The sequence below is a fragment of the Trichechus manatus genome, unplaced genomic scaffold (assembly GCF_000243295.1).
Source record: "Trichechus manatus latirostris isolate Lorelei unplaced genomic scaffold, TriManLat1.0 scaffold00049, whole genome shotgun sequence".
NCBI lineage: Eukaryota > Metazoa > Chordata > Mammalia > Sirenia > Trichechidae > Trichechus > Trichechus manatus.
The window spans coordinates 12,240,958-12,262,454 of NW_004443985.1; the positions used below are offsets into that span (position 1 = coordinate 12,240,958).

The 21,497-nt window shown below is 43.0% G+C and overlaps 1 protein-coding gene across 1 annotated transcript in view; it reads left to right on the forward strand.

The window, feature by feature from the left end:
- Nucleotides 1-1,067: 1,067 nt before the first annotated feature.
- Nucleotides 1,068-21,497, forward strand: part of NEK10 (NIMA related kinase 10) — a 214,370-nt gene continuing 193,940 nt past the window's right edge. The window contains 4 exon segments of the mRNA XM_004377369.2: nucleotides 1,068-1,141; nucleotides 1,424-1,484; nucleotides 10,921-11,051; nucleotides 12,475-12,573. Coding sequence (XP_004377426.1) covers nucleotides 1,068-1,141; nucleotides 1,424-1,484; nucleotides 10,921-11,051; nucleotides 12,475-12,573 — 365 coding nt within the window.

The window sequence follows — 21,497 nt, forward strand, 5'->3', positions numbered from 1 at the left end:
TGCTGTTTCATGCCTGAACAACACACTGACGTTAAACTGTGGCGTTGAAGACTGGTTGGAAAAGTTTACATCCAATCAGATTAAACCAGTAGTATATTTATTTTATATTTGCTATGTAATTGAAAGTATGAGTGTCTTCAATACTTTTCTTTTTGTTTCTATTCTGGAAGCTAAACTAATTGAATCAGAGATCAACTGGGAAAAAAAGCAAACAAACTGTTCTCTGTCCACTGGTGACCATGTAGTTATGTTTTGGGGGTGGGGTGGGAAATAGTTTTCACATTTATCCTGGGAAGTGTCCCATGATGCCACGGCAAAGCTTAATTCAGAAGGTTGAAATGCTTGTTGGGTTGTATTCCTAGCCAGACCTGCCTCACTGTCCAGATGGATTGGTGACCTCAGGGGCTATGTAAGATCGACCCAAGCCTTCCAGAAGATCTTATGACTAGAGTTGACCCATAGGGGGATTCAAATGGCAGCTTTCAAGCTTTGGGAATTCTGGAAATCCAGTGACATTTTGTATGTTACCCTCACCCATGGTAAGCATAAATAAATGCTTATTTGTGAGTGGGTGGGGGCTTTCTCTGGGGCGTTCAGGGATGTGACCCATGATAAGGGAGGAACTTCCTGGACCACAGTGTATGGTTAAGGATGCGTGTTGAAAAAGATGAGACGGCATAAAAGCATCAACTGGGCTTCAGGTATTTGTGTATAGATATAAATGGGGGCAGTTGTTCTGACATGTAGAACAATACTTATTGGGACAATGGGTCAGAATATTTGAAGTCAAGGCTGACCCAGCAACTATAGGCTCATGGTTTACTGTAATTATAAACTATGCCCTAAATGTTTCCAAAGGCTTTTGAATGATAAATAGTAAATGGTATTCATAGTAATATTTTTTGTTATTCTGTTGGAAATAAATGTTAGTTTTTGCATGTTTAAATAAGTGAGTTTTACTTGTATTAATTGAGAATATTTTAGAGCACACAAGCCAACTAAAGCTTTTCCCTCTGGTTTACTTTGAAGGGAATGCAATGTTAATTCTGGGGCATTGATGTTTTACAATGCCTGATCAAGACGTAAAGGTGAAGGCCACAGAAAAATCAACCAATAAAAAACAGCAAGGAATCACCACCAGGTAACCACATACCGAGCCTTTACTAATTATTAACTCAGACAGTGGCCAGCAACCAGATTTAATGGCTTTTTGAGAAACGGTCAATCCTTGACAACTGCTACTCTGTGTTACAATATTTACTGAAGGATTTGATCATTTCTAGAGTTCTAAAGGAAATGTTTAGTGTGTACATGTTTCAGTGTATAAAAGCAGACCTTCAAATGGCAGTGCCATTGGTGGGTAACGTGACTGAGTTCATTGGAGCCACCTGTTGGTTGGTAATTGTGTTATTCTTTCTCCTAGGGATTATTCAGATCTTAAAAGACTTCGGTGTCTTTTGAACGTTCAATCAAGCAAACAACAGGTAGTGTTTTCAAAGAATGTGCATGCTTTAATAAAAAAGAAATCATGTGTTTCCAAAAGGATCCATTTAACGTCTTTTTGAACCATGCGTCTACATTTCTTTGTTCTTTCCTATCTTTTCTCTTTCTTCACCCGGCCGTTTCTCGCATACTTGGTTCAGGCTCTGCCAAGACTTGGCATCCATGGCCTTTTCGTTCTTTTCCTCTCACGCCCAGGCTTTGCTTTATCCTGTCTTCATTGTTACGTGTCCTAATTATGAAAGCTCTTGCTCTCCAGTCTGGAAACAGTGTAGTCTTCCACTGAATGCCTGTTTGGCTCTTCAGAGCTTTAGGGAAATTGATTTTTCCAAAATATTGTTTACCACATTTCTGTCCTTCTCCCCTCAGCCTCACCCACCCACCCAACCCGTCCCACCCATTGCTACAGTGCAAGAAATTAGGATTCTGGAAATCCAGTGACATTTTGTGGGTTACGCTCACCCATAAGAAGCATAAAAAAACCCCAAACCCTCTGCCGTCAAGTCGATTCCGACTCATAACGACCCTATAGGACAGAGTAGGACTGCCCCATAGGGTTTCCAAGGAGCAGTTGGTGGATTTGAACTGCTGACCTTTTTGGTTAGCAATCCACCTCTTAACCACTGCATCACCAGGGCTCCCCATCATAAGCATAAATAATGCTTATTTGTGAGTGAGTGGGCGTTTCTGATAACATTAATAACAGAGAAGAAGGGACTGACTGGAGAAAAGGTATTTTCTTCTGAGGTTTTCTGCAAATTATATCTCACAAAAGAGGGGAAAGGAGTGAGTTTGGGCTATTTTTACAATAGCATTTTTTATTTTATTAGACAGGGAAGGAATAGTGCTTCTGCTTCAGTTTATCTCTAATTTTTTCTTTCTGGTTTTGCTTCTATAAATCTTTGGAGATCCATGAGATTGGAGGCCGCCCATGGAGGTTTGGGGGAACACACAGCAACGCTAATAATAATGATAATATCAGACACTTACATAGCACTGCCAGCAAGTCAATGGCAAGGATGGAATTGAACCCAGGTGGTCTGTCTCCAAAGTCTACCATGCTATACTTGTTTATATCACTTTGAATGCTCATGTGGTTGGTAATCCAGCCCTGACGGCTTTGGTTATATCAAGCAAACTTACCAGAGAACTACATAATTTTTATCTATTTCTTTATAGTGGGGAGCCCTAGTGGCACAGTGGTTAAGAACTTGGCTGCTAACCAAAAAGTTTGCAGTTCGAATCCACCAGCCACTCCTTGGTAACCTTATGGGGCAATTCTACTCTGTCCTACAGAGTTGCTATGAATTGGAATCAGGTTTCGAGCCAACCAGCTGCTCGGTGCTTGGTGGGGGAACGATGTGGCAGTCTGCTTCCGTAAAGATTTACAGCTTTGGAAACCCTATCGGGCAGTTCTACTCTGTCCTATAGGGTTGCTATGGGTCAGAATTGATTCGGCGGCAATGGCTTTGGTTTGGTTTTTACTATGTAACTGACACTTTACCTGCATTTCCCTGGGTGAATAACCACAACCCTCGCTTTTACAGATGAGGAAACTGAGGCACACAGAGGTTAAGGGACTTTCCCAAGAGTATACAGCTAGCTAACGGTGGAGTACTTTTCTGAACCCAGGCACCGTGCCTTGGGAATGTGTGACTAACCTCTGAGATGTCTCTTAAAGGACTTTGGAAATTAAATTACACTTCAAAAAGTAGTTGGTTGTGTGTTGACTCAGAGTAAACCCGGGCCTTAATATGTCTTTTCTGCTGTCAGTCCCTTCTTCTCTGTTATTAATGTTATCACTCCCAGGATTGCAGTAGCCACTTACACCCCTTGCTCTGTCTACACACTGCTGAAATCATGTCTAATGCAAAACTCCCAGTCTGCCAGCTCCTTGCTCACAAACTTTCACAGACTACTGCCCTGGCTCAACTCCATTCTTCCCTCGTAAAGCAAGCAAGATGACGTAGCACACCTTTTTGATGGTAATTTCCATTCTTTCCCCCTGTGCATCATGTGACCACAATGTCAGGACTTTTCACTTTTTGCTTTTACCATTCTCCAGGTCTACAGTTCTTTCCCCAAAATTTCTATCCTTATAAAATCTTGCCTGTTTCCAAGACCCAAAGCTAATGGCGCCACCTCCACAAAAAAAGCCTTTGTCTTCCAGTCCAGAAGTGAACTGTCCCTTCTGTAGTTCACAAAGCACGTGCTTTCACTTTTGTAGCATTGTTTTCTCCCTTGCCTTGGAAACACTGTCTACGTGCCTTATTTCCTGACAAGGTTATAAATATCCCAATGCCAGCAAATTGGGCCTTTGCTGCCAGTTCATAGTGTCTTCTGCTTGGTAAGTTTGTGATCAGTTTTTGCCAAATTGAATCGTGACTTGAGAATTGGGTCACCACATGAGTATATATAACCCCCCCCCGTCGAGGCCAAAAGAAACACCAGTGATTTTTTTGGCTCTAACTTTCCAATGTTGAAGCCGGTGGTGAGATCTATCGTGTTCTCTTGTGACATCACTTCCTTATTAACACCTGGCAGGCTCAGTTAAAGTTAGTTTAATAATTGTTCCCCTTGTAACTGATTTTAAAATTTAGTCAGTTTTCTGTCAAGTTCACATGTGACACTGCCATATCTTTTAGTAAAATACTTCACACGTACGAAAATTGAGTATTTGCAATATTTGAATTATTCAGAAAGCAGACGGTTCTGAAAAAAGAAAAAACTGCCCTCGACTGCATGAAGGCCCTGAGATGTACAGAACTCACGCCTAACTCTGTTTATAAGGTGTTTGTGCGTTTGTAATTTTGAAATAATAAATGCTATTCTGAACACCTATTCTCCTTTTTGTAAAATAATGTGGAGACGTTTGTAGGAGAAGAAAAATATCGGGGAGAATAAATCAGGAATTTGCTTAGTTCTACCTTGCTTGTTCCAGAAAGACTTTAATAAGGCGTAGAAGAGTCTGGGTGGCGAGAACGGTTAAGTGCTTGACTACTAGCTGAAGGGTTGGCTGTTGGAACCCACCCAGAGGCACTTGGGAAGACAGGCCTGGTGATCTGCTTCTGAAGCGTCACAGCCTTGAAAACCCTGTGGAGCAGTTCTACTCTGCACATATGGGGTCCCCATGAGACAGAATCAACTCAATAGCAGCTAAGGATGATAGGATGCAGAGGAGTCCCTGGGTGGCACAAACGATTATGCGCTCTGCTACCAACTGAAAGGTTAGCATCTGACATCCACCCAGAGACACCTTGGAAGAAAGGTCTGGCAATCTGCTTCTGAAAAACCACAGCCATTGAAAACCCTATGGAATGCAGTTCTGCTCTGAAACACATGGGGTTGCCAGGAGTCGGAATCGACTCGATGGCATCTGGTTTAGTGATAAGGATACATAACACATGACAGGTTATCATAAGTTAAAACCAGGACCAAAGGAGAAAAAAACCAAGAGTTATGGAGCAGAGTAGAGCCAGGGACAGGCAGAAGTGCCTTTCAAATATGCACCTGTGTGGCTCTGGGATTTTTTTTTTTTTTTTTTTTAACTGTCAGTTAGAAAAGGGAAATCCAGGATTAAGGCCCAGTCACCTGAATTTCTGTTCTAACAAGACCTGGCTTGTTTTTTGCAAATGGATCATGATGGCCTGGGTGCAGAGGAGGTTAGGCAGAGAATTGGAAAGAACAGAATGTCCTGCTTCTGAATCTCTTAATGAGCCAGGCCACATCCCTCATTGTTTCACTGTGTTCCTGGGTTCTCCTTACACTTTGTGCTGACTGTTTGCTCTGTGGATCTCTGCATAGCTTGCTTTGGCCCATTAGTGTCTGCTGTTCTGTGGGACAGCCCCACAGGGGGACAGAACTGAGGACAGAGACGCCCTGAGGCAGATGATGGCCCCCTTCAGCATAGCAGGGTCAGAACAATCATAACCGGTAAAACCAAATAACTTAAGATAAAGAATTGCCTCAGGGTTGTTGACATGGAAGACGTGGTTGGAGATTTCACCAGAGGCTCTTCACAAATCGTGAAGGAATGTGCCTAGAGCTGGAATGAAGACACTTTTTCCCCCCTACATTCAGGGCCGTGGGAAGCTGACAAACATGTTTGCAATTTTAAAAGATGGAAGAAAAAAAATCATTCATTGCAGACCTGTTAATTGCCTTGAATAAAGAGGTTTTGACAGATGTCATGTAAAGGAAAGATAGAAGGCATGGTTCTGTGCAGGGCTTTGAACCAGTACATTAAGCTTTGAACCCCTGCTGAGAATTTGCCATTTCTAACAAGTTCCCAGGTGATGCTAGTGCTGCTGGTTAGGGACCAATTCTGAGAACCACTAGTAGAGCAGTGGTTCTCAAAAATTTATCATACCTAAGAATCACCTGGGGATCTTGTTAAACTGTAGATTCTAATTCAGTATATCTGGGGGTGGACATGCAAATTCTCAGCAGGGGTTCAAACTGGAACGATCCAGTTTGAAGCCCTCGTTGTGTGTTAAGAGAGACAAGGAACAGATAATTATGGAACGTGGCATGACATGGATCCTGGATGAGTGGAATGAGCAGCGGGGTGTATAGATTTGAGGAAGAAGATAAGGCCATTTTTCTTTCAAGGGTCAGGGAAGGAGCTAGTTCCTGAAAACTGGGCCAGTTTTCCATCAGTGGAATTGATGGGAAAGGCGTTCTAGGTAAAGGGAGTAAAACAATCAGATATTTGGAGGAAAGAAAGTGACAAGCATGTAGGCAAAACAGTGAGTGGAGATTCCATTGGAAGTAGCGATAAATAAAGCTCGAAGAGATGGTGTAGTGTCTGCAGGCCCATCTCAGAATTTTATACTTGATCCCCTAAACAACAAGAAATGTCAAAATTTCTGAGCAGAAATGACATGACCAAACCCTTAGAAAGGTCCCGCAGGATGCAGGCTTCGCTTCAATCTCCAGTCTTTCTTTCCACTCACGCTGTTCGAGCTGCAGAAGTACCTTCCAGTTCCTCGAGCCTACATAGTTCTCTGCCTTCTAGCCTGTGTGGAAATCTGCCTGGAATACCTTGGAAGACTCCTGGCATGGCTGGTTCATAGTTCCCCCTAGTGCCCTTTTACTTTCCACCACAACAAACCCCTGTTCACACGGGACTGTATACTCCTTGAAGGCAGAGGCTGTGGCTGTTCTGCTTTCTATATATCCAGTGTCCCACACAACACCTGGCACCCGATGTGTCTGTAATAAACATGGTGAATGCATGCGCTAACCTGGAGGTGGTTTGCAAGATGATTTAGTTTTGCCAAGACTCTGGGGACAATGTGAGTGTTCATTCACATTTGAACACCTACTATGTGCCAGGCTCTAGGTAAGATGCTATGAATGCAAAGGTAGATAGATGTGATACTGCCCTGAGGGTGGCCACATTGAGTGGGGAAATGTTGATGTATAAACTAGACATTATAATAGAGTGTGTACGTGCTGTAAGATAGTACTGTAATGCCACCAGGGAGGGCATGAATAGCTCTACCCAGAAAGGCCTTGGGCAGCTATTTACCCAGGAGGCTGTTTGAAGTGGGCCCTTGAAATATGATCAGGAGTTACTGGCTGCACATGCCCAGGCATGGAGAGGTCAGACTGTGTGATGTGTTCTGGGACCAGTGACCAGTTTAATGCAGCCAGAACTTGGGGTGCAGTTTTTTCATTCAGCCTACCCTTAAAAAGCCATTTAGTCTTTAAATATTGTGAAAGGAGTTGATGGTCGACTAGAAGACAGAGACAAAGCACAGGGGATAGATTTTCATCGCAGTATGAGGAAAAACTTGGGAGACTCTGCGAAGAGCAAATGGGCTGGCTCAATGATTTTCTCATCATTGGAGATACATAAGTACATGTTGGAGAACTGAGAATGTTGGAGATGGAGGGAGGTCATCTGGGTTTGGTTGCTAACTCTACCACTTGCTAGCCCTGTCTCTTAGGCAAGTCTCTTAGCCCTTGCGTGCCTCAGTTTTCTCATCTGTAAAATGGTGTGTGCCTCATAGAGTTGTTAAGAGGACTCATTGTATATAATATCTGGAAAGCACTTGGAACAGTGCCTAGATGTGGTAAGCATGATGTAAGTCTTATCTATGAAGATGTTGATGGTTGGTTCCTGTCCCTTTGGGGGAAGTTTTCAAATCTGAGTCTGTTAAGTCCATCACTTGTGGGAAAGGACAAGGACACACTTTCAAGTTATCTATGTGACTTTCAGATTTTAGGTTGCCCAAAAATGATGTCAGGTATAGTGTACCTTAACAGAACAAATGGCTTAGTACAACAGAAGTCTATGAGGAGGCTGCTCACCTGGCCCTTTTACTCTGAGTACCGTGATCTTGACTGTACCAGGTGGTGAGTGGTGGCCGCTCTGGACTGAGAACCATGTATGTTTTACTAGCTGTACTTATATACAGTAGATGATGAAGGATACACAGAGGGTCAGAAGAATTGGAGATCCAAGAGAAAAGACTGAACTGGTTTCTGAACCCACATTGCTTTTGTCTGAAGAGAGCTGATTGCTTCAAGATTTCTGCCATTAAGTTCCAAGTCTTTGCAGATATAAATGCCAACTCCATTTTTTCCACTGAGTCTCCGTCAATTGATTTCCAGTACCAGCTGCCTGGCTACCTTCTCTTATAATCAGTGTTCTCCTAGTTATAGTAATGGCAAGGGGGCTTGAAACTCCTTGGGCCTGAATAATCACTTCCTGTTTGCTATGTGTCGTGACGTTTCCTGTGTAACACAGGAAAATTTGCTCGTTAATATGACTTCATGTCCAGTATTATTTGGGTTATCAGTTCACATCTGGAAGTCTTCTATTTTGTAATCAAAATTGTATTTAACAAATTTGTACAATAGGAATAATTATGATGACTAAAGAGTATTTATAAAGCACTTAGAATATAGCTGAATACACTTAAGATACACCCATGGGTCTCTTCTCATCCTGAGCAAGGGAGAGTGTAGAAGATGAAAGACTCAAGGGAGCAGTTAGTCCAAAGGACTAATGGACCGCATGAACACAGCCTACATGACCCTGAGACCAGAAGAACTAGATGGTGCCCAGCTACCACTACCAACTGCTCTGAATAGGATCACAACAGAGGATCCTGGACAGAGCAGGAGAAAATCGTAGAACAAAAAAAATCAAACTCTCAAAAAACACCGGGCTTGCTGGTCTGACAGAGACTGGAGGAATCCCTGAGACTATGGCCCTAAAACACCTTTCTGACCTGGAAATGGAGCCATTGTTGGAGATCGCCTCCCAGCCAAACAACAGACAAGCACACAAGATAAACAGTAACACCCGAGGGGAAGACACTCCTTAGAACAATCAGTTATAAGATGAGAAGGCACGAAGGGGTGGATAATCAGGGTGAAAGACAATGGGGAAACCAGAGTAGAAATGGGGAGAGTGCTGACACATTGTAGGGAATGAAACCAAAGTTGTGGAACACTTTATGTACAAACTATCGAATGGGAAACTAATCTGCTCTGTAAACTTTCATCTAAAGCACAATTTAAAAAAAAGAAAAAGACTGTAGCTGGCACACAGCAAGCGCTTTATAAATGCTGATTTTTTGAATCTTCAAAATAACTTTATGAGTCAAATACTATTATTATTTCAATTGTACAGGTATGGAAACTGATGCACAGAGAGATTAAGTAAATTGCCCAAGCTCATGCAGCTGGCTAAGGGTGGCTTGAAACCCAGGGCCCCTGGCCTAGAGTTTGTGCTCTTGAGCACTAAGCGTTGTTGCCTCAAGTGTCCATCCCGTCTGTTGCCTTGTGGCAGTTGTAGGTTGACCCACTGAACACTGAAAGAGAGGTAGTTTTATGGGATGAAAGACTTATTAATAATATGCTTGTAAACATATTTTTCTTGTGGAGAATTTAACCAAGGCTGGCATACAATGAAGAAGGATTCTTTTTTTTTTTTTGCTGGCTATTAAACTATGCCCTTCTTATAATGCATTTTTTTCTATAAACCAAATACCTTATGAGAATGCAGGCATATTCTCTTTTCGATAAGGAAATGATATCTGTATGCTGATTTCTATCAAATATTTTAATGGAATAAGACAACAAGTGTGACATAGCTTTATTTGTTAATTATGTATGGAATGATTTAGTGAAAAAAAATGAATCCTTTATCTTGTTATTTTATACTCTACTTACCTCATCTGTATTAATTTAGCTAATTTAGAACATCCCCGATTTGCAGTTTGGAAAAATATGGTATTTGCCTTCACTATGCTCAACTTGCTGTGAACCAAAAGGTCAGCAGTTCGAATCCACCAGCTGCTCCTTGGGAACTCTGTGGGGCACTTCTACTCTGTCCTGTAGGGTTGCTATAAGTCAGAATCAGCTCGACGGCAGTGGGTTTGTTTTTTTTTGTTTGTACGCTCAGCTTTACAGTGGTACTAGAAACAAATCTTGTGGTTATCAAAATTATAAGTAAATATTGATAAGTTGAACTATTTGAATACTAGTAACTTGCCCTTTTATTATATAAGTAATTAACCAGTTCATATTATGTTGTTATTATTAGGTGCCGTTGAGTCGGTTCCAACTCTTAGTGACCTCGTGCACAACAGAACAAAACACTCCTGGGTCCTGTGCCATCCTCACAATCGTTGTTTTGCTTGAGCCCATTGTTGCAGCCGCTGTGTCAATCTGTCTCCTTGAGGGTCTTCATATTCTAAGTGGGGCTTATTCAAGTTGTCGTAGTTAATCTAAATGAGTTTTTAGTTTTCTTATGGTGGATCTTGTAGTATATTTTAATGGCATGTATAAATACCATCAAGTAATCAGAATGTTAAGACTTTTATATCTTTCTTTTCTTAACACCCACCTGCGTGCAGTGTGCAGACTTGGTAAATGTTGAAGAATGAACGAATGGAATGGAATGAATGAATGATGATTCGCTCTCAGTCTGGACCCCTCACCAGAGTGTTCTGGCTGGGTCCTGAAACTCTCTAGTCAGCTTGCACATTTGGATCACCCAACAAGATTTAAAAACTCCAGACCTTACCCCAGACCTTTATCCCCAGCACTCATTTAGGTGGTGGGGGTACAGCATTGAACAAAAACAGGCAAGTTCCTGCTCGTTACCAGGTGACATTATAATCAAGGGAGGCTGGAAATAAATAAATAACTCTAAGATGTGACAGGTGGTGTTATAAGCTATGAAGTCAAATAAAGCCTGGTAGCCCAGAATGAGTAAACGTTTAAGTCAGCAGTGTTTAAATCCTGGAAAAGCCCTGCAGTGGACATAGCTACCATGTTAATTATTGGCTTGAGGGGAAAAAAAAAGTTCCCTTCTCCCTGCCCCCACCCACGTTTCGTTGCTTTCTCTACTCTGTGCTGATCTGTGATCCTCACTACTCTGTGCTTCTGTTTCTGTAGCTTCCAGCCATTAACTTCGATAGTGCTCACAATAGCATGACGAAGTCCGAGCCCGCCATGAAGGTGGGTGGACCCAGAACTCGAGGTCAGTGGCATGAGTCCACAGAAGCTGTTGAACTTGAAAATTTTAGGTAAGAAATTCAGTATCTCCCTTGCCTTCAGCAATCCGTTCTAATTAGCCCTAAGCTTTATTTAGGCTTACCACAGTAGCTAAAATTTTAAACCCATTTCAAAATTTACCACAGGGATTCTTCACTTAATAAGTTTAGTGAGTGCTTCAACCATTCCCTGAAGTCCTGTGTAAATAACAGGCTTAATGGCTGTAGGTGACACTCACCTGGGGGTTTGGGGACACGGTGCTGACACACATTTGGCATTGGCTCAATGAGGAAGTGGTTCCAGATTGTTGACCCACCTAGGTGGATTCCCGGCTTTGCCTTTAGCTTTTGGTCTGTCCACGTCTTGCCAATAACGAGGGAGGCGTAAAAGAAACCGTTGTGGTAAAGAGATGTGGTGGCTAAAGAATGTGGTTGTCAAAGCAACCGAGGTTTTCAGTTGGAGGGATCTGGCCTCACCTTTAACACTGAAAGTGTCAGCCCATGTTTATCTCTCCCGTTGTCACTGTGTAGATCTTCTAGAAGCTGCATGTTCCTGAGGGCCAGGAGCTGGTTCTCTCAGTTCTACACTGTGCTTAGGTCATTTGGGACGGAGTGCCATGTAAATAATGAATGGCACGAAATACCAATATGAATGTTATAGAATGACCGTTTGACCTAGATTTTGTTTCTCCCTCATTGTATGACAGTGGATTTAACAGTCCAGAAAGGAACACTAAATACTTTAAGTATTGTTACACATTCAGTCATCCAGCAGCCGGGTACTAGGAAGCTGTCCCAGCCCTCACCGGGCTAGGATGCAGGCACGCCATCCAGGGGCATCTGAAAGGCTGTGAAGGCAGAACTTTACAAATGGCAACATAAGGTGACAGCGCTTGCCTTTGAGGTGTTACGTTGAGGTAATTCCAGCTTATCTGCCCTCAGCTTTCAAATGCATGGCTTTTATGTGCACAAAAATAGTGTATCACATATTCTGTAGCATTGTATCCCTTTTGTGCATTAGTTCTTATCCTCTCTCAGTTTGTAAGTGGGGTGTTTTGGGGTATTTTTTAACCTCTTCAGTGGACTGTAATGTCAGCAACAAGAAGCTGAAGCTGGAATATCTCAAGGCTTCGTTAAAATACACACACACAAAACAAACAAACAAGAAAAACTCTCACGTTTGAAGGGGTGTAGACTGTTTTGATAAATCCCCGTTATCTACAAAGAGTCTTTGGATGGTGCAAACGGTTAAGACATTTGGCTGCTAACTGAATAATTGGAGGTTTGAGTACACCCAGAGACGCCTAAGAAGAAGGGCTGATGGTCTATGTCCCCAAATCAGCCATGGAGAATTCTATATTTGTGTGAATATAGATAATCTTTGTCCACGTTATTAACTTTGAGGCACCCTCAATAATGTGAATTACAAAATGCTTTTCTGTTTGTTTCATCTCAGTATAAACTACAAGAATGAGAGAAATTTCAGCCAACACCCCCAGCATAAAATATTTCAGGAGATCTTTGTAGCCCTGGTGAAAAATAGACTCATATGCAGGTAAGAATGTCCCAGGAAAGACAAACAGACATTTAGCCAATAATGGCATATTTTATATATGTTATCTATAGAATATGATTTGAAGCAGTTTATGAGATTGAACACAACATAATTAAAGGATAAAAAAGAACAAAGGCCAGTTAGGATGAGGGGAATAAGTAGGTGTTGAAGATGAGCTAATTCAAACCACTCTGGTTAGATGCTGAATTTCCTGAAAAGTAAGGTGAAATGGGGAAACAGTCAAGTTATGCTGTTTTCCTGGTGTCTAAGCACAAGGAGGAGGTTATTATGCGGGTCTTTATGAAAGAGACATTGGGTAACACCATGGACAACGTTTCCGTAGTACTTTTGCAGTAGATAAAATTACTGAGTAAATGGACTGCTCCCTCCTTGACCTTGGGGACAGAAAGGCTGAGTGTGCACCATCCAGCCACAGTCTGATCAAGACCTTTCTTCACAAGACCAAACCAAGTGTTCTGCCTTTGCTCTTCAGTCTTTCTTAACACAGGCACAGTGTCGAGTCTGGAGAAGAAGGGTTAGTTAATAAGTCTTCCAGGTTCCTTCTCACATAGCAAGGGTTTTTGTGAGCTACTGACTGGTGGTGGACTGCAGCCAGGATTGAATTTTCTATCCCTTATGTGCTGGTTGGAGCCCTGGTGGCGCAGTGGTTAAGAGCTCAGGCTGCTAACCAAAAGGTTGACAGTTCAAATCCACTAGCCGCTCCTTGGAAACCCTATGGGGCAGTTTTACTCTGTCCTGTAGGGTTGTTATGAGTCGGAATCGACGGCAACAGCGTTTTTGTTTGTTTTTTAAATGTGCTGATTAAGCAGTTCCTGGGTAGTGCAAACAGTTACACACTCAGCTACTAACTGAAAGGTTAGTGGTTTGAATCTACCCAGAGGCACCTTGAAAAAAGGCCTGGCAATCTACTTCTGAAAAACCAGTTGTTGAAAACCCTGTGGAGCAAAGTTCTACTCTGAAACACGGGACCTCCATGAGTTGACGGCAACTGGAAAAAAAATCGACTCAACAGCAACTATGCTGGTTAAGGTGAGACACGGGTATGCTGCGTGCCAGGTGTGAAGGAGGCTCCCGGCATTTGGCCAGTTAGGACCCTGCCTTTCATTTTCCCTCCAAAGAGGCTCAGTCTCTCTCCTCACAGGTGTTGGTTGGAAGGATGCCTATAAAGAAACTTGAATCTTCCCCATCACTTTGGGACTTGATTGAGATATCTGAATTCTGTCCCAATTAGAAGGGGAAAACAATGACTTTATTCTGAAAAATTGGAGAGGTGTTAATAATTGAATGCCTTGTCCAAAATAAAACCCCGCCTTGGTCTAGTACATTAGCTGATTTAAAGTAGAACAGCATCCTGATGGGTTCTCCATGATGAGTCAGCTACTAAACACATGCCTTAGTGGTGACCTAAGGACTTGATTTTTGGATGACGTTATTTGGTCTTGCGTATTTAAATATAGGACAGTGACTGCCAAATACATTGGTTTAGTTTAAAGCAGTCCAGGATTGGGAAGGCATCTGTCACGCCTTTGTACTTGGTATAAGCAGAGGTTTATTAGATGGCTTAGATGATAACGAAGCCTAGAATTTTACCAAGGTTATGCAATTGGGTCCCTGCTGAGTGCCGGACAGTACACTGAATGGTTGTTGAGAGATTAATGAACACTGCAAAAGACCTTAAGTTGTCCTAACTGTTTCCTTGTTGACCTTGATGAGAGTAGAACAATGATTAGTAGCAGGGTAATTATGCTGGAAATAGTAGGAAATGAAGTCCTGTGATTTGTTTTGAGGACCGCTAACGTGGACGTTTCAAGGGATGCCCAGAAGACCATTTGTTGGTCTGTACTTTGGGGAAAGCAGAAGATTTTCTGCATGAAAAAAATGTGAGAGGCCTCACTGTGTCTCCCTGAATGCGTTAGATGCAGAAATTATTAGGGAAAATAACTGGGCAAGGGTTGGCATTCACCAGTTGAAAAAGATCCTAATAATTTTCAAGTCAGGAGATCTCCTTGCAGGGCCTTTCCCAATTCTTAGTCATTAATGAGGCGTGTGAGACTGGATAGAGTTACTAGCTTGCAACACGAGAAGTCCCTGGAAATCCTCAAACGAGGAAGACATGATTGTAGATCTCTTTGCTTTCATAGTATGAGAAGGAATTTAGGAATGTTGAACATCAAGAGCATCCTTTCAAGTTGTCATTTGGCTGCAGATGAATTGTTGTGTTCAATTCTATTCTAAAAGCAGAGCTGAGTAAAAGATGGCTTACGTGTAAAGGTCTTCCATTGTGCCTGACCCTGTATAACCCTGCAAAGATGGCCAGGACCCCCCCAACCCCATAACTTAAGACTTATAGAAGAATTACATTTCACGACATTTTCTCATGTAGCTTCCTACCCCCTTTCTTTGTGAACGTCACATTTAATTGGATAAAAGGCTTAGATTCCAGGATGCAAAGTCCAAGGTCCTGTTCCTAATCTACAAGGCCTGTAAAAATCTGGATCCTACCATCTCTCTGACCTCAACTCCTATCACCTGATTTTTGCTTGTTTGCTATTTGGCTTTCTTGCTATTCCTTGAACATACCACATGGCTCCTACCTTAGGGAGTATTAGTTCTTTTCTGGCTTAGACATCCATATGACTCTTTCCCTTAATTCGCTCACATGCTATTTTATCAGGGAGCCCTTATCTAACTACCCTAATATAGCACCCCTCCCCCCACCCAGCATTTCCTAAAACCTTAACCTTTGTGGTTCTTTACTGGTCAACGCCTGCTACACATTTTAATTTGTTTGTGTTTATTATTGGTCTTCTCCGTTTAGAATGTAAGCTTCGTGAGAGCAAGGACATGATTTATCCTCCATACAGTGCTGTATCCCTGGACTTTTAATGGTGCCTGGCATGTAGTAGGTGATAAATATTTGAAAACATTCTACCTCTGTGACTTTCATCAACTATGTAAAAGGAAGACATAGAAAACAGTTCTTTCTACTCAAAATCCTTCTGATTTTAAGGACATGCATGATCCATGTATGAATCCATGATCCTATTCTGTACTAGGGTAAGTGGGGACACAGAGGAAGAACAAAGACCCATCAAGTCTTATAGAACAAGTCAGTACATAATTCCTTAAGTATTCATTTAAAATGAATTGTTTTCACACATATGGTTGTTTCTTAAATTTTGCATTTCTATTTTGATGTGAATTTTACCTTTTCAACTGTAAAAAAGATAAGGATGTCTTAAAAATTTGAGTTAATGTATTTATTTAGAAATGGGCTTGAATTCCTCTTCTTTTAAATTTGAGTCAAAGGTGACAGTTCGTTCTTTGTTTTTTTGAAAACAACAGGACAACATGAAAAGGGCAATTTAAATAACACCCTACTAAGGAGGTGCTGTTTCTTCCAAATGAGAGAAGAAAGAGAAGCATGCTGTCTTAGTCATCTAGTGCTGCTCTAACAAAACTACCACAGGTGGATCGCTTTAACAAAGAGAAATTTATTCTCTCACGGTCCAGTAGGCTACAAGTCCGAATTCAGGGCGTCAGCTCCAGGGGAGCGCTTTCTCTGTCGGCTCTGGAGGAAGGTCTATGTCGTCAGTCTTCTCTTGGTCTGGCAGCTTCTCTGCACAGGAACCTCAGGTCCAAAGGACATGCTCTGCTCCCGGCACTGTTTTCTTGGTGGTATGAGGCTCCCATGTGTCTCTGCTCACTTCTCTCTTTTATATCTCAAAAGAGATTGGATTAAGACACTGTCTAATCTTGTGAAACTCATCAGCATAACCTCATCACAGGGATAGAATTTACAACACATAAGGAGATCACATATAATCTCATCATAGTGACAGAGTTTACAACACATGAGGAAATCACATCAGATGACACAATCATACAATACTGGGAATATGACCTAGCCAAGTTGCTACACACGTTTTTTGGGGGACACAATTTAATCCATGACACATGCTATCAGTGGGAGCCTCATTTATAACCTCTGGCATCTGCCTCAGCCCAAGGCTTGAGTTAACCCAGAACCATGTGGGGCCCTTGGTTATCTTGGTCGTTGCAGCTTTATCGTGCAATGCCGCAGCGTCGTGACTGATTTTCCTCTGGAACTCGCATACCGGTTTTCCCTACTATGTAGGAAGTTAAAACCTCAACTGTGCTTTCTCTTTCCAAAGTCTTTCTTTTTTCACCAGTGCCATTTTTCTTCTCTTTTTATACTGATAGCAGGAAGTGGTATCTGATGCTGAAGGTGATATGGCAGGTGATCATGGACAGAGGCTCTGGGAGCCGGTCACACTGCCTGTATTAATAGTCCCGTGGACGCAGTGGCAAACGTTCAGTCACAAGAGGGTATAAATATTTGCCCTCTTATGAATTCACTGCTCTGGGGCAGTTATATTGAGCATATCCTCCAGGGGAATGCTATCTTTGCAGACCAGTTTTCCAGAGCCGCCTCAAAGGACCCCCGTGCCTGTTTACTGAACACTCCTGTTGGCATGTTAAATGTATTTGAAGACGCACTTTCTCTCCAGGCATTCCCTTGTGGAGGGCACCGGGGTGGGGCGCAGGGGCGGCAGGAGCGCTGGCTGGGAGTCAGGCCCCCAGCTCTGTTACTGATGTGCAGCTTGGGGGAGTCACCACGCCCCTCCAGGCTGTGGTTGCTCGGTCAGTAAATTGAAGGCGCTGGTCTTTACCATCGGCCCACTGTTCTCTATAGCGCTCTGCTCGCACTGAGTTGTGTGTTTCCTAGTCCCCCAACTCTTGGCAAGTGGGTGTGTATATCGTCTTACAGAGCATGCGATTCCCCTTGGATACCAACACTCCATCCGACGTGCCATGTCCTTGTGGGGTTTTAAGGGCTGGGAGCCAAGGAGGGAACAACTGCTCCTTCAGAGGTCAGTGCTTCGCGAGAAGGAGCCAGCGCCTTCAGACACCAGGAATTCTATGAACATTTATGACGGCAGGGGCCAGAATCACGTAGCAATATTAATAGCTTCGGGCTTCAGTCCCGAAACTGCAAAGCAAAACAGAACGAAACAAAAATGCTCTTTGCTTGGGCCAGAACTTTCAACGCTGAGACTTTTCTGGAACTCTTCATCTATTTATCCTCCTTTAATAGTAAAAAAAAATCCATGCTGGAAAACTTTTTTCTTCTTTTCTTCTCTCTCTCTCTTAAAGAAACAGAAAACCCTTTTCATGCTTATTTTAACATGAAAAAACATTGGAAAGGTCGTGGACTTTGCTCCCGAAGATTGTATACACCGAGCAGGAAAACTACCAAGTGCACACATATTTGCAGCCTGAATCATCTCTTCAAATGTCCCGTGGCGTTTCCTCCTAAAGAGTGAAAAGTAATCAGCATTGAACCTCATTAGGTTTCCAGCAGCTCTTGCGACAGTCATTATTTCTGTTAGGTCTTTGAGGTTTAGCATCTCTGCATGAGCGCTCATGCTACATGCATGCTGTCTTCAGCTAACCAAAGCACCTGAACGGGAAGCTAGTCACGTGCCATCTTCCTATTTATAAACGCTAAAGGTATTCTCGCTGTAACTTTAGAATAACTGAACCCTAAGAAGTGTTTCTGTAGGTGATTGTTTTAAATTCAAAATGGATTTCACGTTTGCAGTATTTTTCTTCAGATGCAGGGCGTGTACGATCTGAAGTCAGGACGAGCGTTAGTGCACCGTACCAGTGTGGCCTAGGCTGATTCTGCCAGGCTGGCAGCCCGGGGGCTGCTTGATTCTGCCTTTATTTTCAGAAAAATACTGAGCTTTGCCCCATGGCAAAAGGGTCACTGACAAGAATGAAAAAGCTGTGGTGTTGACGGCAGCTATGGCACCCAGCTCCTCCCAAGAGACTTGGTGATGGCAGGAAAGAGCCATTCCCAGCCAGTGGTGCTGTTGGGACATCTTGTCCGACCTCTTTCAGCAGAGTCAGGCCCCTGCTAGGGGCTCCAATCTGTAAGGAACATTCCAACGTCACTGGGAATATAAGGCTATGGGAAAATCATATTTGCCAGCCTCCTTCCTATGAGATAACTCTTAACTTAGTAGATGAAAGGAATGGTAAGTGGCTTAGGGTGAAGTATAAGTGGGGCGCAGATGAGACCTCCAATTGCAGTGACCACAGATGTTCATCCTGCCTCTTGGGAGGATGGGTCTCATTTACTTAGTCTGAGATATGCAAGTTTGGGGCTGATTTGAATTTCTCAGGATCATAGAGGAGACATAGCTGAATCCTACCACTGAAGGCCACGGATCAATATGGGGCAAGCCAAGTGAGGGTGGGCAGGGACCACAGCTCAACCAAATGCTCCACTTGGCTGAGCGGATGTTTAGAGTGTCATAACCCTGTGTCATAACAAGCTCAGCTGTAGGAGGTGGGAGAGAGTGGAGGAAATGATGTAGTTTCTGGTCTGGAAGAGCTTGGGCTATCTCCCTCAATTTTTCTTGGGTATGAAATGGTAGTCCCCCCCCGCCCCCCCCCATGTGCGTCTTTTATTTTATTTTATTTTAGTTTTATTGTGGGAAGATTCTGAGAATTCCCTTTCAAACATGTTAACTATCAAACTGAGATTCAGAAAGCTGTGGGTTCTAGCCTCAGTCTGGGCTCTGTTCCCTGACTTCCTTGGATACAAGTGTCCTCACCAACGGAGGTGAAAGACACCTTGCACCTCACACGGTCTACACCTCACGCCCTCTACATCTCTCATGCGCTATGTCTTTGTAGCAATATTGGGAGGAGACTGAGAAGCTCTAACGTTTTGACTCCATTTACTAACAGCTCTAACTGGACACAGCACAGCTGAGCGATGATATTGACACTGCTCCCAGTGGTCCTGCAGGTCCAGGAAGGAACAGTGGGTGTCACCAAAGAGTGGAGAGTATGCTACCCTGTCTTCCCACCTTCTGAGCTAACACAGGCTTGTCAGTGGATGGGTTCTGTATTGACCAGTCTTCTGCCCTTAGTTGGAATCCATTAAGCGAGAGGGCCCTGCACTGTGATTGGCACATGCTCACTTTGTAACACTGCCTTAGGTCAGAGAGTCCGGTCATTTGATACATATTTGAGTAGCTATGTGGTGCAAGGCGCTGTGACATCTTCTGAACTCAGGCATTGTCTGTTTCCTTCAACATGGCAGAATTACAGTTGTCCTTATTTATTTATTTATTGCGCTTTAGATTAAGGTTTACAGAGCAAATTAGTTTCTCATTAAACAATTAATACACATATTGTTTTGTGACATCGGTTGCCAACCCCATGATGTGTCAACACTCTCCCCTTCTTGACCTTGAGTTCCCCATTTCCAGCTCTCCTGTCCCTCCCTGCCTTCTCATCCTTGCCCTTAGGCTAGTGTGCCCATTAAGTCTCATTTTGTTTTATGGGCCTGTCTAATCCTAAGGACGAACCTCAGGAGTGACTTCAGTACTAAGTTAAAAGGGTGTCTGGGGGCCATACCCTCAGGGTTTCTCCAGTCTCTGTCAGACCAATATCTGGTCTTTTTTTGTGAGTTAGAATTTTGTTTTACATTTTTCTCCAGCTCCATACAGGACCCTCTATTGTGATCCCTGTCAGAGCAGCAGGTGGTGGTAGCTGGGTGCCATCCAGTTGTGCTGGACTCAGTCTGGTGGAGGCTGTGGTAGTTGTGGTCCATTAGTCCTTTGGACTAATGTTTCCCTTGTGTCTTTGGTTTTCTTTATTCGCAGTTGTCCTTATTTTAAAGAGCCTTAAAGGGTTCTGACTAAATGATTCTTTGCTAAAGAAACACAGTTTATAAGTCTCTCAAAATACACTTGAGTGAATATTTGCATCATTGGATGGCAGTGAAGTGGTACTTTAAGTGAAATGCTTCTTTGAAAATCTGATGGTTTTTTGTATATTGGATGTATTCAAAGTTTGAAGCCAAACTCCATGTCTCTCCTCCTCCACAACAGGCTCAGTTTCTTTAGTTACCTCCGTGCTTGATTTTTAGTAAATACACCTTCCATTTCTTCTCAAGTGATGAGTGACCATTACTTCAATTTCAAAGGGTCCTGATGAGCCTCTGCATTCTGTTTTATTGTTAAATACAGAGCTGTAGGATCATGTTAGGGTAACCGTTTAGGATCATGTTGGCACTTTGCCCAGGATGCCCAGACCTCCCCTTCTGCTCACACCATCCTCTTTGAGTTGCCTTTGCCTGCTCATGCAGAGAGCAAACCCCCATTGCTGTGGAGTCTATTTCAACTCATAGCGACCCTATTAGGACCTTTGGGTTAGCAGCCGGGCTCTTAACGACGGTGCCACCAGGGCTCTGGAGAGAGCAAAAGTGCCTGGGAATTTATTCCTTTAGCCCCGTCCTGTAGCCTTCAGCCAATGACAACAGTTTGGGGAGTATGAAAGCCCAGTCCCCTTGCTTCAGGTGTAACTGACACTCCTGAGCTCCCCTGCAGGGTCAGGTGAGTCTGGGACTTTGCCTGAGGATCACACCTTGCTTGACTCCCCCACTTTCCCCATCCTGTTTCCCCCACTCCCTTACTGGTCCCTCCTGAGAGCATGTTTCTCGTAATTCACTTGCACACCAGTCTGCATCGCACGGTCTGCTTCTGGGCAAACTGATCGACAAAAATACTGTATCGCCGAGTTTCCCCAGGGTGCCACAGTGAACTGCCAGGGGCACTGTGAGATATTTTAAATTTTCAAGGAAAATACACTGATGCTCAACATCTCTCAGATACAGCACAAACTACTCGAGATAGTTTAGAATTTCAACATTAGATTTCATTACCTCCCTTCAGATGATGACACGTCTTTCTGAAGTCAGGTTTTTGGTGGTTGCTATGATAAAAAGGAAGTACAGTGTGAAAATCAGTGTGGAACAGGAAATGAGGATGATGGTGTCCAATTTGAACCCAAGATTAGAG